At 61.9% G+C, this 14,738-nt stretch overlaps 1 protein-coding gene across 2 annotated transcripts; it reads right to left on the bottom strand.

The window, feature by feature from the left end:
- Positions 1-30: 30 nt before the first annotated feature.
- On the bottom strand, positions 31-14,637 carry PSD (pleckstrin and Sec7 domain containing). 2 transcript variants are annotated; one of them, XM_070057320.1, is made up of 17 exons: positions 14,499-14,637; positions 12,540-13,276; positions 12,183-12,285; positions 11,375-11,735; positions 10,328-10,765; positions 9,031-9,225; positions 8,789-8,869; positions 8,488-8,600; positions 7,970-8,028; positions 7,769-7,858; positions 4,292-4,335; positions 2,190-2,380; positions 2,032-2,102; positions 1,795-1,952; positions 1,495-1,639; positions 1,238-1,381; positions 31-853 (listed from the first exon to the last, which is right to left on the bottom strand). In XM_070057320.1, the coding sequence occupies exons 2-17, from the start codon at positions 13,191-13,193 to the stop codon at positions 623-625; spliced, it is 3,078 nt and encodes a 1,025-aa protein (XP_069913421.1). In that variant the 5' UTR covers positions 13,194-13,276; positions 14,499-14,637; the 3' UTR covers positions 31-622. The 2 variants fall into 2 exon arrangements, with proteins under 2 accessions (XP_069913421.1, XP_069913422.1); XM_070057321.1 differs by lacking the exon at positions 9,031-9,225.
- Between the last annotated feature and the right edge of the window lie 101 nt (positions 14,638-14,738).

Raw genomic sequence — 14,738 nt, 5'->3', positions numbered from 1 at the left:
CTGCAGACAAGAGGCGGCGGCGGCGGCCCAGCCAGCAATTCCGAGCAGTTTTAATGGGGGCGGAGGCTGTACAAAGGGCAGGGCCCACTGGCAGGAGGGGGAGCAGGCCGGGCTGCCCGAGCCCATGAACAGGGCCTTGGCGCGGACTCCCTTCCTCCACCTCTGGAAAGAGGGTGAGCCCTTGGGGAGGAAGGGGGGGAACCAGCTCAGCCCCACTCCTGGCCTCTGCCTGAGCCAGACCCCAGGACGGAGGGGGACTGCTGGTGTCAGGGTGGGGGTAGTCTCAGCAGAAAGCAGAAACGTCGTCAGGCCTCCCCCACAAAAAAAAAAAAAAAAAAAAAAGCATCAAAAGTTCAAGGGCATTGGACCCTCCCACCCCCACCCACCCTGTACGAAAAAGTGCAAAACATTATCACAAAAAGGGGGTTCGGAGGGGCCCTCAGACTTGGCTCCTGAGGCCCATGCCCCAGCCCTGCCCTGCCCCGGACACCGCGTCCGGCGCGGTCGGGCCCTGGGCCAGGAGGCCTGCACGGGTGGCCCGCGGCCGGCCCGGGCTCAGGCAGGGCCATGTCATGCAGGTGCCCAGCAGGCACCGCCCCCCCACAACGCTCCCACCCCCAGCTCAGGGCTTCCACCGCCCACTGCCTGCCCCTGCCCGAGGCTCAGAGCCGTGACGCTGAGCCCGGGGCTGGCTGGAAGGGTTGGGCTGCAGGGAGGGACTGGAGTGAGAAGGAGGGAGTCCGTCCTCGGCGCACCCAGCCTGGGCCAGCGCTGCCTCGACCGCATCCAGCTCTTCGCACGCTGCCTTCAGCTTGATCCGAAGCAGCGCAGCGTAGGTGCCGTAACGGGATTTCTGGGGCAGAGGGGCACAGACTGTGAGAGGTCCTCCACACCTGCCCATGCCATTGCCCCTGGACCAGGGAGGGGCGCCAAGCAGGCAGGATGGCAGGTGCCTGCCCACCTCTGGATCCCCTAGCAGGTTGGAGACCCTCTGTGGACCCCCGGGGCTGACACTTCCTGAGCCTCGGTGGAACTGGGAAAACGAAGCACCTGGCAGATCTCTCATTTCAGGACCCTGGTGGGTGTGGAATGTCAGCTTCGTTCTACAGGAGAGGAAACCGCAGCTCGGAGAGATTAGGCAGCCTGCCCATGGCCACCCTGCTGCCTTCACTCAGGCCCGTGCCCTAGCCCCAGTCTGAGCGTGTGTGGGAGCCAGGGCCCGGGCAGGAAGGCTTACCTCAAACTCCAGGTAGGCCTCCTTCTGCCGCTGCTCTTCAGCCTCCTTGCCGCGGGCTTTCTTGCCCTGCAGGGCAGCCCGGTGCTCCCGCAACTCACTTGCCATGGCCTTCAGCTTGGCCTCGTGGGTCCGCACCTGCTCCTCCTAGCGGCCAGAGGGGAGCATGGTCAAGGTCCCTGTAGCCCATACTGCATATGTGTAAAAATTTTTAAAAGGTGCTCCAAAGCAACTAGGTGTGCCCAGCTGGCGTTACCTACCTGGGAGAGGCGGGTGGCAGCGCTGGGCAGCAGGGGGCGGCTGAACTTTTTCTGGGAGCTAACAGCAGCTGGGAAGGGAGGTGCAGAGAACATGGCGGCCACCACATTGATGCGAGTGATCCAGGACTGCATCTGCTCCAGGCTCCTGGGGAAGACAGCACAGCCCTGTGGAACCTGGGCCCAGGGTCTGTGTCCAGAAATGGCAGTCCTGGACCAGGGTATGGCCTGGGAAGGAATGAGGCCATCCAGGGACGATGGGAGGGAGCAGGATGGGAGGGGCAGGAGGAGGAGGGTACTCACGGGGCCTGAAAGAGGAAGACTCGCCAGTCCGCTGTGCGCAGGTAGAAGACGTGGGGCCTCTTGCTGTAGTCACTGGCGCGGGTGGCCAGGGCGTGGTGGATGCTGATGGCATTCTTGAGCTCCACCTCTGAAAGGGCCTTGCCAGGCTGGTACTCCTCCTGCAGGGGGTGCCCGTCTTGTCCTGGCCCCTCTCGCCCACCCCCTTCCCCAGCCCAAAGAACAGGGCCCGCCCCGCACCTTCTGCAGGTAGAGGATCATGCCCTTGAGGATTCCGTGGAAGCTCTTCCAGCCCCGCTTGCCCCGAGGTGCTGGAGGGGAGGGAAACAGTCAGGGGGACCAGGCACAGGCCCGCTCCCACCCAGCCCCCAGGTCCTACTCCAGGCCTGGCCACGTACTCTTCCTGCAGTCAGGGTCTGCGTGCACCTTTCGCACCAGGGCCCCGTGCTTGTAGACAGCAGCGCCCGGCTCGGGAGTCAAGTCCAGGAAAGGGCTGGAGCTGCTGCCGCTGCCCCCGCTGACCCGCTTGATGACCTTGGGGTTGGGGTCGGCCAACTCAGACAGAGAGCGTCTCAGCTCCTCCTCGTCTCTGCAGGTGAGAGAGCCTCAGAGGGGGCTGGCCATGGAGCCACAGCCCCTTCAATCCCGACGTGTGTGGAGGTGCTGGGGAGCCCCTCAATCTGAGGCTCCCCTTTCACAGTACAGCCCCTCCCTCAGATGAGAGCGCTGTAGAGTGGGGCCACAGCGGTCTCTCCCAGCAAACGTACCAGGCCCCTCCTCTCCACTCCTGCACGCAGCCTTCTGCAACGCAGACACATGGCTGACTCTGCTCTGTCTCAACCACACCCAGCACCAGGCTTTTCGCATAACTTGATGACTAAATGGTGATGCGAGAAAAGCATAGCTTCCTAACAGTTCCTTCAGTACATCCTGGTTTTCAGGCCCTGATAGCTGTCAGGTTAAAAAAAAAAAAAAATTGGATTTGGGGCTAGTGCTGTAGCATTGCAGGTTAAGCCTCCACCTATGATGCCAGCATCCCATATGAACGCTGGTTCAGAACCTGGCTGCTCCACTTCTAATCCAGCTCCCTGCTAATGCACCTGGGAAAGCAGTGGAAGATGACCCAAGTCCTTGGGCCCCTGCACCCATGGGGGAGACCTAGAAGAAGTTCCTGGCTCCTGGCTTTGGCTTGGCCCAGCTCCAGCCATTGCAGCCATCTGGGGAGTGAACCAGTGGATGGAAGACCTTTCTCTCTCTCTCTCTCCAGCCTCTCTGTAACTCTGCCTTTCCAATAAATAAATAACATCTTTAAAAATAAACAAAAAAATAACATTTTTTAAATAAATAATTTAAAAATTGGATTCTGTCTTGTTACTCCCTTGCTCAAAAACCTGCAGTAGGGGTGGGCAATGTAGCGTATTGGATAAAGCCAATTCCTGTGATGCCAGCATCCCATATGGGTGCCATTTTGAGTCCCAGCTGTTCTACTTCCAATCCAGCTCCCTGCTAAGGGCCTGGGAAAACAGCGGAAGATGGCCCAAGTGTTTGGGTACCTGCACCCATGTGGGAGACCCAGACAAAACTGTGTCCTAGCTTCACCCTGGTTCAACCCTGGCTGTTGCAGCCATCTGGGGAGTGAACCAGCAAACGGAAGATCGCTCTCTCTCCCCCTCTCCCTCTCTGTAACTCTTTCAAATAAATAAATAAATCTTTAAAAAATAAAACAAAAGGAGCTGTCTGTTGCCTTCCACATGAATCCTATCCTATGTCTCCAGCGATGTCGTCCCCCTCGCACCCCCCATCCCAGCCAGGCCTGCTTCCTCCTGCTCCCCCCATGTCACTCATTCCAGTTACCACACCTCTGCCAACTCAGCCTTTTCTCTCCCAGTGCTTCCACTTCAAGACTCGCCTCAGTCCCAGTCCTCCAAAAAGCCTTTCCTGACCACCCCCCCCCCCCAACCCTAGACTCTGCCTCCTGACTCAAAGCCTGGGGGCTTCCGGTTAAACCGCACAGCCGCTGGACTCAGCAGGTGGCTGCAGCCTGAGTGATCTCTGGGTGCTTAAAGGAAGACTCTGCCCTCAGACCGGAGCCCTCAAGGCTGAAACTGACCCTCCTCCTCAGACTGGATTCTTCCAAGACTTATCCTGAGCCTCCCTGTCTCTCCTGGGAGCTGCCAAGCAGAGAATATGGTTCCTCGTTCTGTGACATCTGGGGTCTCTAGGACCTGAGGGAGGCCTCCTGCGTCACTGGTCAGCGCCCTGCTTCCAGAGACTAGGGCTGCCAGGGGCCTCCCCGCCCCCAGTCCCAACCCAGCTTGTCATAACAACCGCTAGAGACAAAACACAGCCCTAAGCCCAGGCAGGCATCACCAAAGAAGGATGTGAGGCAGCCTCACCCACTTAGCCTTCCCAACAGCCCCAGGACTCGGGGCCTCCCCGGGCAACCCCTACCCCATGCCCATCCTCATCCCTAACCCCACCACATGGGTCCAGGACTCACATGGCCCACTGCAACTTTTCATTCTTGATGGAGCTGTATAAGGCCTGGGGAGGGGAGACAAATCGGGGGTGTGGGTCAGTCCTGAGAAGAAGTCCACCATGTACCCCGATGTCAGAGCTCAGAGCCCTCCCTCCCAACCTGGGAGAGGAAAGAGAACTAAGAGGGAGGGGCAGCAGATTAGAACGACTGAAAGCACTGGCTGAGGAGTGGAGTCCTAAGACGCAGGCCCTCAGAACACCCCGGAACGCAGGACTTGGGCCAGGTACCTGTGGGCAGGAATGAACGCAGCAGCTAGCACAGGGCACCCTGGCAGCAGCTGGCGCACAGGTAACAGTGTTGCTACTCTTTGTATTGTTACCAAGGGCTTATCCCACTCAGCTCCTGGGCAGAAGCACGTCCCGGGGAATGCGGAAGAGCTGGCTGAAAAACTTCCATGCCCTAACTATGTGCCCTTCCCACATGATAAACCCACACAGAGTGCATGGGGAAGCTGAGGCCCCAGGATAGGGAACCCCCTCTCAGCTCTGTCCTCAGCCAATAAAGAACACACCCTGATGGCTGACACGCTCAGGCCTCTGCCACCAAGCTAAATGCCACGGTGGTCCCCCTCCTGCCCACGTGCACACTCCGGAACAGCAGTCTAAGATACAAGGGTTTTAGCTCCCAGTATTGACCCACCCCAACCCTCCCGGAGGCACCTGTGCCAATCAGCTCTCCTCCATGCAGTTGGCCTGGGGCACATTTGGGGCCTTGGTGTGGTAGAAGCAGAGAATGGGCTCCAGGAGTGGTGCAGCCTACCCCTCTTCCTGGAAGTGGTCTGGCACATGGGTCCATGCCAGTGCCTCTGACTGTGGGGGTGCTGCCAACAGCCTGTCTGTGAGTGGGTGTGTCCCCAGCATGTGCGTGTTGGGCTAAGTGTGTGGCGTGTGATGCTGCCTGCATGTGAGCTGGGTGCAGTGGTGACGTCGGTGCCGTCCCCGTGATGGGACACAGCACCCCCACTCTCCAACACACCGCGATCGGCGACTCTCGCAATGCCCACAGCCGTGCCCAGCCACAAGGTTAGCCAGCTTCCCACTGAGCACACCCTGTCTGGGGGTGGGTACACCCCACAGCCTCCGGCCCCCGCACAGCACAACCCATGCTAATCAACACAGTTTCTCAGCACACACAGACCTGGCCAAACCCAGCACAGCTCACACCCTGAATGCTCACTTACTCAACTCCGGCCACGAAGCTGAAGTGGCCACCAAGACAACCTGCAAGCCCTGTCTCCAGCCTGCTACTCCGTCCCTGCACCGGCTCAAGCCCTCTGGCCCACAGCCACACCTTCCTTACAAGGCCCTGAGCCCCTAGTGTCACGCTCCCAGCTGTCCCAGCTAGAAATCCCTTTTTCTCACCCAAACTCTTCGGTTTGTTAGGCACACCTGGGCTCAAGGGGTCTGTGCCCTCCCGCCCCCCTCCCCGGTCAGCCCGTGCCCACCTCTGGCTGCCCATGAGCTCTACCCCTGCTGGGCTCCCCCTCCGCCCCACCGATGGCCACCTCGGCTTTGCCGCTGCCCGCGCCCCTCTCCAGCCGCCCCCTCTGCCGCCCGCGAGCCTGGCGTGGGCAGCGGCCCCAACGCCCTCACCGCCTTTTTCTTCTTGCGGCTCTGCAGACGGCTGACCACCAGGTCGGTGTAGAGCACGGGCTTGAGGCTGCGCGAGCGCTGCGGCCAGCCGTAGCACAGGGTCTCCGCGCCGCGGTGGGTGCGCCCGTAGCGCACGGAGCACAGCGAGCGCGAGCGCAGCCGCCCGGCGCTGCTGTGGATGCTGTTGACGCCGATCATGCTGGCCCGGCCGGCGCGCCGCGGCCCCCGGCCATGCCCCCGCCCGCCCTCCGCCCCCGGACCGCCCGGACGGCCCGCGGACGGCTCCCCCGACAGCCGGCGCGAGCGGCGCGGCCCGGCCCGGCCGGCTCCCACCGACGCACGGAGCGCGCGGCGGCGGCGGCGACGGCGACGCGGTCTGCTCTGCAGCTCGGCGCGAGGGGAGGGGGGGCGCCGGCGGCGAGGGGAGGGCGCGGGCTGGGGGCGGGGACGGCGCACAACGGAGGCGCCCGGCAGCGAGGGGGCCCTCGGCGCGCCGCCGCGGGGAAGGGCGGGGAGGCCAGTGGGGGCGCTTGCGCGCGGGTGGGCGGCCCTGGGGACACTGGCCGGGGGCACGGGAGACGCTCGGCCCGGGCTGTCCCCGGGGCCAGGAGCTGGCTCCCGGTTCCTCGGGGTGGAAGGGGTAGGGTGGGGGGGCTAGCGGAAGGATCGAACCGCCTCCCCACGGTGCTTTCCCCTCCGCCGAGGGAGAGGGTGCACGGGGCTGGATGACAACAGCCACGGAATAGCTCTGGCTCCCCGCAGCCCACCCGCAGGTACCCTGAAACGCCCGTGTACATACACCCCCCTCTCAGGAATACGCCCCAACTAACCAGACGCACCACCCACTCACCCCAAGCCACAGGCCCTACAAATTCAGATGCACACCTCGCACTTTACAACCTTTAACTCTCACACACACCTTACTCACCGGCTTCTGTCATCAGCCAGCCAGCCAATTCGAGGATGTCCACCCCAACACACAAACACCCAGCGGCCCCGGCTCGCACGCGCACGGAACCACCAGCCCTCAGTAACGCACGAGCACAGCCCGCCATTCAAACCCTCGCTACGCCGACCCCTTTTCACCGACGCAGCTCAACCCAAGCACACACCCCAACTCGCGGACAACCTAGCTCTCGATGGCCAGCACTGCTCGGGTACACCCCCAAGCCACTGCCCCGCTCGGGGTCGTCCTGTACAGTTTCATGTGTGTAGGCGCACATAGCCCCTTCCTTTCAATCTTGGGGGTTTCTTCAGGTGGGCCCAGACCTCTCTGGATGAAACACTGCTGGCCAGGGAGGAGTGCTCCGCGGGCCGGGTCCCGCCCTGCTCCCCTCGGGGTCTGCACCAGTCCCAGTGTCTCTGACCCCTGGAGGGCCCGCCCACACCGGCGCCTGACATCCGGGCTCTGGGCCCAGCTCGAGCCCGAGACCTCGGAAGAGCCTTTGTCCCTTTCAGGCCCCTCCACCTCCGGGGTCCTTCCAGCGCAGCGGCGCAGTTAGGTCTTTGTGGCTGTACACCCTGGAGTGGGCCGCGGTGTGCCTGTGGACGCCAGCCGCAAGCAGGCACACCGTCTCCACGGCAGTGCCAAGGCTGGCAGCCCACAGAGGCCAGAGCGGGGTCGGGGGCCTCCGGCTCCCCTCCCCCGCCGCGCGCCGCCGCGACTGCACGCGCGTGCGCAGGTTCCGGGAGCGCCGCGTGTGGGGGCAGGGAGAGGGGGCGGTCCCCAGGCTGAGTCACGAGAGCCGGGGGCCGGCGAGCCCCACCCCGCCCCTCCCTCCGAGTCAGCCGCCGCCTGGGTCCTCCAGCCTCCCCTCTGGCAACTTCTACCTGCGCCGCCCCCCACCTTGAGCAGCTCCCTGGGGAAGTCGCCTCCGTCGTTGAGGCCCTCCAGGTTCCCGATGAAGTCTCCGCAGGTCATGCGTTTCCCGATGTTCTAAGGGAGGCAGCAGAGGCCTGTGAACCTGCGGGCCCCGGGGCCTCCCAGGCCTTGAAGAAGTCTCCGCACCGGGGTCTATCTTCCTAGCACCCGCCCGCCCCCACTCACGTGACCATGGAGATCGGTGTTGAGTAGCATGAGGGCGCAGGTCAGCGTGTGGGCGCCGTCTAGGGAAGAGCGGGCGCGCGTTCAGCCTGCCCCCCCCCCAACTCCTCCTACCCCCTACCCCCGGCTCTAGCCCATCCGCTATTGAAACTCCCTTTGGCCCACAGCAACACCTTAACCTTCTATGTGAACCCTGGCCAGCCGAGACCTCCTTTCTAACAGACCCCTCATCAAGGACCCCTCCCTCTTCTCAGGCTCCCTTCCCTGGCTCCCAGAGTGCCTCTCCGAGCCCCACGCAAGCCAAGCGTTGTCTGCAGGACAGCTGTGTGCAAACGCATTGGCACCTGCCTCTTCACAGCGCACTATTGACCTGCCTACAGGGAAAGTTCCAGCAACATCCGTGTAGACAGCACCATCTGCACACATGCATGGTCATGTGCTTACAAGCACGCTCCTACCCCTGTGCCCAGCCCAGCAGCCTCAGTGACCCCACAGGACCACCCTGCTTCCCACCCTCTCACCCTCTGAAGACAGGGCTTCCGGATTGCACTGGAAGTATCGCTGGGAGAAGTGGGCCAGCACACGCTCCCGTTCCTGGGTCTCACCCATTAAGGCCAGCTCTTTCAGAAACACCCTGGGAGGGAGGAAGAGGAAGCGCTCATCCCCACCCAAGGCCACTTTGCAGGCAGCCCTGGCCCTTGGCCATGCCCAGTTGAAGAGGGCGATGTTAGGGTAGACAGAGGGGGCTCAAAGGAAGCACAGCTGGGGCCCTGCCCGCCAAGCCTGGAGAGCAGGGCTGTTCTCACAGCACTTACCACCCACCTGAGAGCCTGATCCAGCGTCATGCCCGTGAAGACAAAGAACTTGAGGTACTCGCCAGCCACCAGTTTGCTGAAGTCATTGCTATGGGTGGGGCAGAGAGACAAGTGGGGTCTCAAGAGGAGGCGTCAAGGGAAGGGGGGGTCGCCTAGAGACATGGGGGCATTCGATGGAGAAGATGTGGAGGCGATGCCCCAGGATGCGTCCCCTCCACCCCCTCCTCCGTGCCAGCCTGGTGGCTTTACTTCTTGCCAAGGTGCCGGGCCACGTCGGCCTTCCTGAAGCCGTCTAGTCGGTACAGCCTCTTGGCTAGGCGCTGCGCGGCCTCCAGATCCGCTTTCTGCCCGTTGGACAAGGTGTCTGTGCTCCCCAGAGCCAGCCGCTCTGTGCTGTCCAGCTCTGAGTCCGAGTCAGACACCAGTGGGTTCAGAGGCGTTTCGCTGCCAGGGTGGAACACCAGCCCTCAAAGCCCATCCAGACCCTCTCTCTGTCTCCAGACCCATAAGACAGAGAAGGGGAGAGAGGGACATGGGCAAAGCATTTTTTTTCTCCAGGGCAAGATAATGGTACAGGTTCTGTCCATCAGCCTAGTCCATCCTCAGTCCTCTCTATGGAAGGAAGTCCTGCTTCAAATCTAACCACATCCATCTTTCTGCCATAGGAGTGCTGGCTGCACCCCCCAAAGCTCCTAAGTTTGTTGTTAGGTATAGAGTCCCCATCCTCACACAGAGCATACAGGCAAGGGTGGGATGGAGGGGTGCAGGAGAGGAATGCTGAACGGTCAGGCAAAGATGGGAGAGCACTTCTCCTCCTGCTCCCAAGTCTTCCCAGGCCCTGCCTTTCAGGGAAAGAAGTCTCTCCTTTGTGCTTCCATCTACCCACAAAGCAGCAGACTCTGGGGCCACGACGATGGAGGTCAGGGTGTACCCCTAATTCCCTTTCTTCTCCTACCCTTCCCTTCCCACCCCAGCTGCTCTACTCCTAAAGCCACCTGTCACCCCAGAGACAGAGGCCGGAAACTCCTGGTTGCTAGGCAACCCAGTCTCCCTGGCCACCCCCTCCTGTTGCCATGGCTTCCATGACTGAGAGGGTAGCTTGCAAGAGAGAAGAGCAGAAAGGTTAGGCTGCGAAAGGACTTCCTGGAGCAGGGTGAGAGACGTCTGACTGGGTGGGGGCCGGGTGCCACGAGAGGGGGGAGATGGCAGAGGCTGGTGGCTGCGTCTTTGGAGAAGCCTCCAGGCTGTGTGAGGATAAGATCACAAGAATTCCAAGCGGCCTGGAGATCTGCCTGGTGCCAGGGGCCCTCCAGGAGAGAAAGGAGGATGGTCTCTGGGGAATCCTCAATTCTGAATCACGGTTTCTCGGATCAGTGAATCTGAGACCAGGGGGTTTCTGTGAGGGGTTCCCCCCACAGCCAATGGCAAAACAGGCATCCACATCCCCTGGCTATCCCTACCAAGGGATCAGGAATGCAAACTGCGTCCCCACGCTCAGGAGCTGCCCCTTAAATCAGCTGTGCCTGGGGCCTGAAGGATTACTCACCTGCCAAGGGGTGCTGCCCCCGGCCCAAGGCTGTCCTCCGAGTGGCAGGGACTAGGGGGCTCCCTCCCCGGGACCAGCTTGGTTCCCGGCTCTGCCTCCTCCTCCCCTCTCTGTGTCCAAGGACCATCGGCAGCGGAGCTGGTACCAGAATCCGGTTCAAGAGGGGCAAGTGGGGCACGAGCAGGTGGGTCGGGCCGGGGGGCAGGGGGTTGGGGAGGCAGCTCAAAGGTGAAGAAGGGGCTCTGGGTTGGGCCAGGTGAGGCCAAGGCCTCCAGCGAGGCAAGGCTGGTGCAGGAGGTGCCCTTGGCCCGGTGTGACTCCAGGATGGCTTCAAACACACAACTAAAAGAGTCAGGCCCATCCGCTGAGGGACTGGTCCCAGGAAGAAAGGGCACAGGTGACTTGAGAGGCCCAGAGTGAGGCATCTGGCTCCCTGGCCTGCAAAGGCAGGGAGAAATCTCCGGTCAGAGGCCCAGAGCACAGGTCTCATTGAATTCACAGACTGACTCTGTCAAGGAGGTTATCACCCCCTTTTCAGAGGCTCCTCACCCCCTGAGAAGCCATTCAGCCCTACCCGTCCCCAGCGCCCAATCCCTCCCTCCCTCCCTCCCTCTTTGCTAATCTCCCTTTCTCCTCCTTTCCCCTGATCCGCTTCCCTCCTGCCATCCCATTTCTATTTCTGGTAACATCTTAGGAGATGAGGCTCCACACTGCCGTGGGGTGTGAGACAGAGACATGCTCCCCACCCTCTTGCCAGAACCCATTCTCCTGGCTGCACTCTGGCCTCTGGCCTCTGACTCTGCCCCCAACCCCCGTCTCCCCTGTCCTGGCTGCCCCCAACCCTCCAGGGCTCTTCTAGGCACTCCTCCATCTCCAGAGCCCTGCCAGACCGGAGGCCTCTGTCTCAAACTCTTGCTCCCAACAACTGCCCTGCCAGCACCCCCTGCTCTACTCTCATCTTGTCCTTGGTCCCTTTTGACCCCCCCCCCACTACCTCTGGGTCAGCAGGAAGGAGCAAGCCACTGTCCCTTCCATTCCCCCACTCACCGGGCCCCCTCTGAGGCCTCAAACACCTCGTCGTCCACATCCTCCTCCCCGCCTGCCTCATCCTCATCCTCATCGCCACTGCCCAAGCTGGAACCAGGGCCCAGGCAGGGACCAGGACGTGGGGCAGGTGGGCGGGCAGTGCCAGGCAGGCGCTCAGAGCTCGGCTGACTCTCGATGGCTGAATCAGCCTCCTCCCGCTCGGCCAGCACCTCATCGATGTCAGTCTCACGGTAGCACCTCAGGGGCACCTTGTCCAGGTCCGTCTCGGAGCACTTGGCTGCTCGCCCCACAGACACCCCAGAGCTCTGCCCTGAGCCCGCCCCAGCTGCGGATGGGGGGGCCTGCTCTGGGGGCTTAGCACCTGTGGTATGCATAGGCAGCTGGTCAGGAGGTCAGTGGTGTTGGCCCCCATCCTGATCCTGCTCTGCTCACATGGGCAGGAAGTTCTTTCAGTCTAGCAACCATTCCCCCCCACCCCCACTACAAAGTTAGCTTATTCAAACCAAGTTTGTGTTGGACAGCTCTGAGGAGCCTGAGGGAGACCAGCCTCCTGGGCCCCTCCAAGGACTGACCCCGGTGTTTCATCATCCCCACCCTCCACCACCTGCTACCCCTGGTGCCTAGCCTGGCCCCTGTCCTCCAGGCTGCACCATAACACAGATGGGCAGACTGAGGCCTGGAGAGGCATTAGCTGCCTCAGGAGCCCAGGGTCCATTTGGGGAAGGTTTGAGGGAAGGCTCCCTAGCATGCTTTGGCTGCCAAGGGGAAGACCCTGCCCTGTTCACCTCACTTCAGTTCCAAGCCTTACCTGAGCTGGGGGGGTCCAAGGAGCCATAGAAGAATTCCCATTTGGCTCGAGCGATTCTCTGGGCACGAGAGGAGGCTTCCCAAGGGGAGGGCCAGGTGTCTCCCTGAGCCAAGCAGGGAGGGAGAGACACAGGCACCCGGGGATAGAGCCAGACATAAAAGGACACAAGAATATGGGACAGAAACAGAAATAAAAACATGTAAGAGAAGGAGGTCCAGAGACACAGGGACAGCACAAAGGGCACGAAAGAGACAGATTTAGGACAAATTAAAGGATTCAGAGTGGATCAGACACACCCAAGCCAGACAGGGACCCAAGTCTTGCCTCTTCACTGGGAGTCCAAGGGAGCTTGTATACCTGGTTCAGGAATCCAGTGTCAGCAGGTCCTCGGAAGAGTGTGGCCAGGTGCTCAGGGGGCCCCCCCAGGCCATTGGGGAGAGAGGAGTAGAGGCCATCTGCCCCAACCTGGGATGTAACTGGCGGCCCCCGGACAGCGTCCCGGCTGCCAGGAAGGGCCGAGCTTCGTCCAGCTGGGAGGGGATCTGATGTGGATGCCTCCAGCCGCAACTTCCGGTTGGAGCCAGGCCCAAGGGCTAGGGTGGGTCTGGGAGGAGAAACTCCACCCAGGTCCCAGCTCCGACTCAAGCCTCCAGGAGCTGGTAGCCCATTCAGTGGCCTCACACTGGCCTTCTCCACAAAGCGGAAGATGACCACAGAGCTCCGGGCCCCTGGTGGAGGCTGCCCAGTGGGTGAAGAGGGTGCCCAGGGCGAGGGAGCCACACGGGGTGAGGGGGGCCCACGCAGAGGTGTACAGGGTGCTGTCATACGTCCCAGTTCCCGGCCTCGGGGACCTGGACCTGCTACTCGCCGAAGCAGAGAGCCTGTGCTGCCATACATGCTGGCAGGGGGGCTCTGGGGCACTGGGCCTTCCGGGAGCCAGCGGCGAGGGCATCGTGGTGGGGAGATGGCGCAGTCGCCTTCCGAGCAGAAGCGCATGGCACCCTGGGCCATGCTGGGGCCGGGGGTCAGGCTGGGGGGGCAGGGATGGCGAGGCCAGGCGGGGAGTGAGGGGGCTGCATGCTCTTCAGACAGGCCTGCAAGAGAGGAAGGGAGCAAGGGGTGAAGTGCTAGGGAGTTAGGTGGGCAGGAAAGCACAAACAGGGAGGGGAACGCTGGCTGGAGCCTCCGAGTATCAGGGACCTAAGCCCCCACTGGGAACATGGGCCTAGAGACCCCACCCCTGGGGGCTGCTTCCATGGAGGCCTGAGAAAACCATATGACCCACCCCACAGGCCCCTGGTTCCTCTCCTGCCTGGGAGGAGAGAGGAAGCCAGTTCAGAAGTTGAGGGAGCCCAGAGTCCCCTGGCACTCTAGAGCTACTTCTGGTGTGAGGGCAGCTGCGACCCCACCCTCTGGATCAGGAATGTCACTCGCATACAGCCGTGGGCCCCCTGTAGCTCCCTCTCCTCCCTAGGTGGTGGGGGGACTCAGGCCTCCTGGAAGGAGAGGGAGGAGGAACAGGGGTTACCCGGGGACGGGGATGGGCTGAAGGCACGGGAGATGGGGAGGGAGGCCTGGACAGCAGCCCCCCCCCCATCCCATACTTGCTGCATGGGAAAGAACATTCTTGTTCACCACACAGGTGCGAATGGGTCCACATCCAGGTACAAACATGCATGCACACACACGTGCACACACACACACAAGGACCAACATGTCGGGATACAGTTCTACACATTCATAGGCAACACCCTGGCACACACGGATGCAGGCACACACTGCTCAGTGACACACCCTCATGCACTCACAGTCATAACAAATATGTGTGTAATGGAAAGGCGCATACTTCTCTTACACACACACACACCATCAGCAAACAGGAGCACACAAAGAGGCACACAAACCTACACACAGCCTCTCACTACCCAGTGCACACAGACACAGGTAGATCAGGCACATGCAGAAAGCTACTGGACACAGCCCCCCCCCCCCCCCAGCTATAAAGAGGGACATTTACCATTTACACACAGACTCAGGCATGGACACACACCCTCCCCTCCCCCCTCCCACCTGTCACCGAGTCTCTGGCAGGGAAAACTGCCCCGAATCCCTTTCCTGCTGCCTTCCCCGGGGTGGCTAACGGATCTTGTCCAGCCCGAGAGGGCCATCAGTGGGGTAATAGGGCTTCTGGGGGCAAGGCAGGGTAGAGGCAGAGGTCGGGAGCAGCAATCCTGCCAGGCAGGTTCCTGAAGCTCAACGGGGGCCCAGGGCATCCCCTGTGCAGTCCTCACTCAGCAGAGCCACCTCTGTACTCACCGCTGCTCGCCGGGAGCTGGGACCGAGGAGAGGCAGGGGAGAGGCTGGGCCCAGCTCAGCTGTGAAGGCAGCGCGGCTCCCGCTCGCTCCAGGCCCGCCCGCCTCTCAGTCCCTCCTCCTCCCCCGATGCACGCCACTCAGGCAACGCTAATCCCCACCCCCCACCCCGCCCTCTCCCAGGGTCCCGAGTCCCGGAGGCTGCCAGCCCCCGTCGTCGCTAGGTGCCCAATGGGCTCTCCC

The sequence above is a fragment of the Oryctolagus cuniculus genome, chromosome 15, assembly GCF_964237555.1.
Source record: "Oryctolagus cuniculus chromosome 15, mOryCun1.1, whole genome shotgun sequence".
Classification (NCBI taxonomy): domain Eukaryota; kingdom Metazoa; phylum Chordata; class Mammalia; order Lagomorpha; family Leporidae; genus Oryctolagus; species Oryctolagus cuniculus.
Note: the sequence above shows the minus strand (reverse complement) of the source record. Positions and strands in the feature narration are given on the sequence as shown.

Coding starts and splice junctions, on each gene's coding strand:
- PSD (XM_070057320.1), bottom strand. CDS start 13,193: ATGGCCCAGGGTGCCATGCGCTTCTGCTCGGAAGGCGACTGCGCCATC. Junction 12,286..12,539: donor ACACTGGATTCCTGAACCAG/GTATACAAGCTC, acceptor TGCTTGGCTCAG/GGAGACACCTGGCCCTCCCC. Junction 9,226..10,327: donor GGGGCAGCACCCCTTGGCAG/GTGAGTAATCCT, acceptor CCACCCTGGCAG/CGAAACGCCTCTGAACCCAC.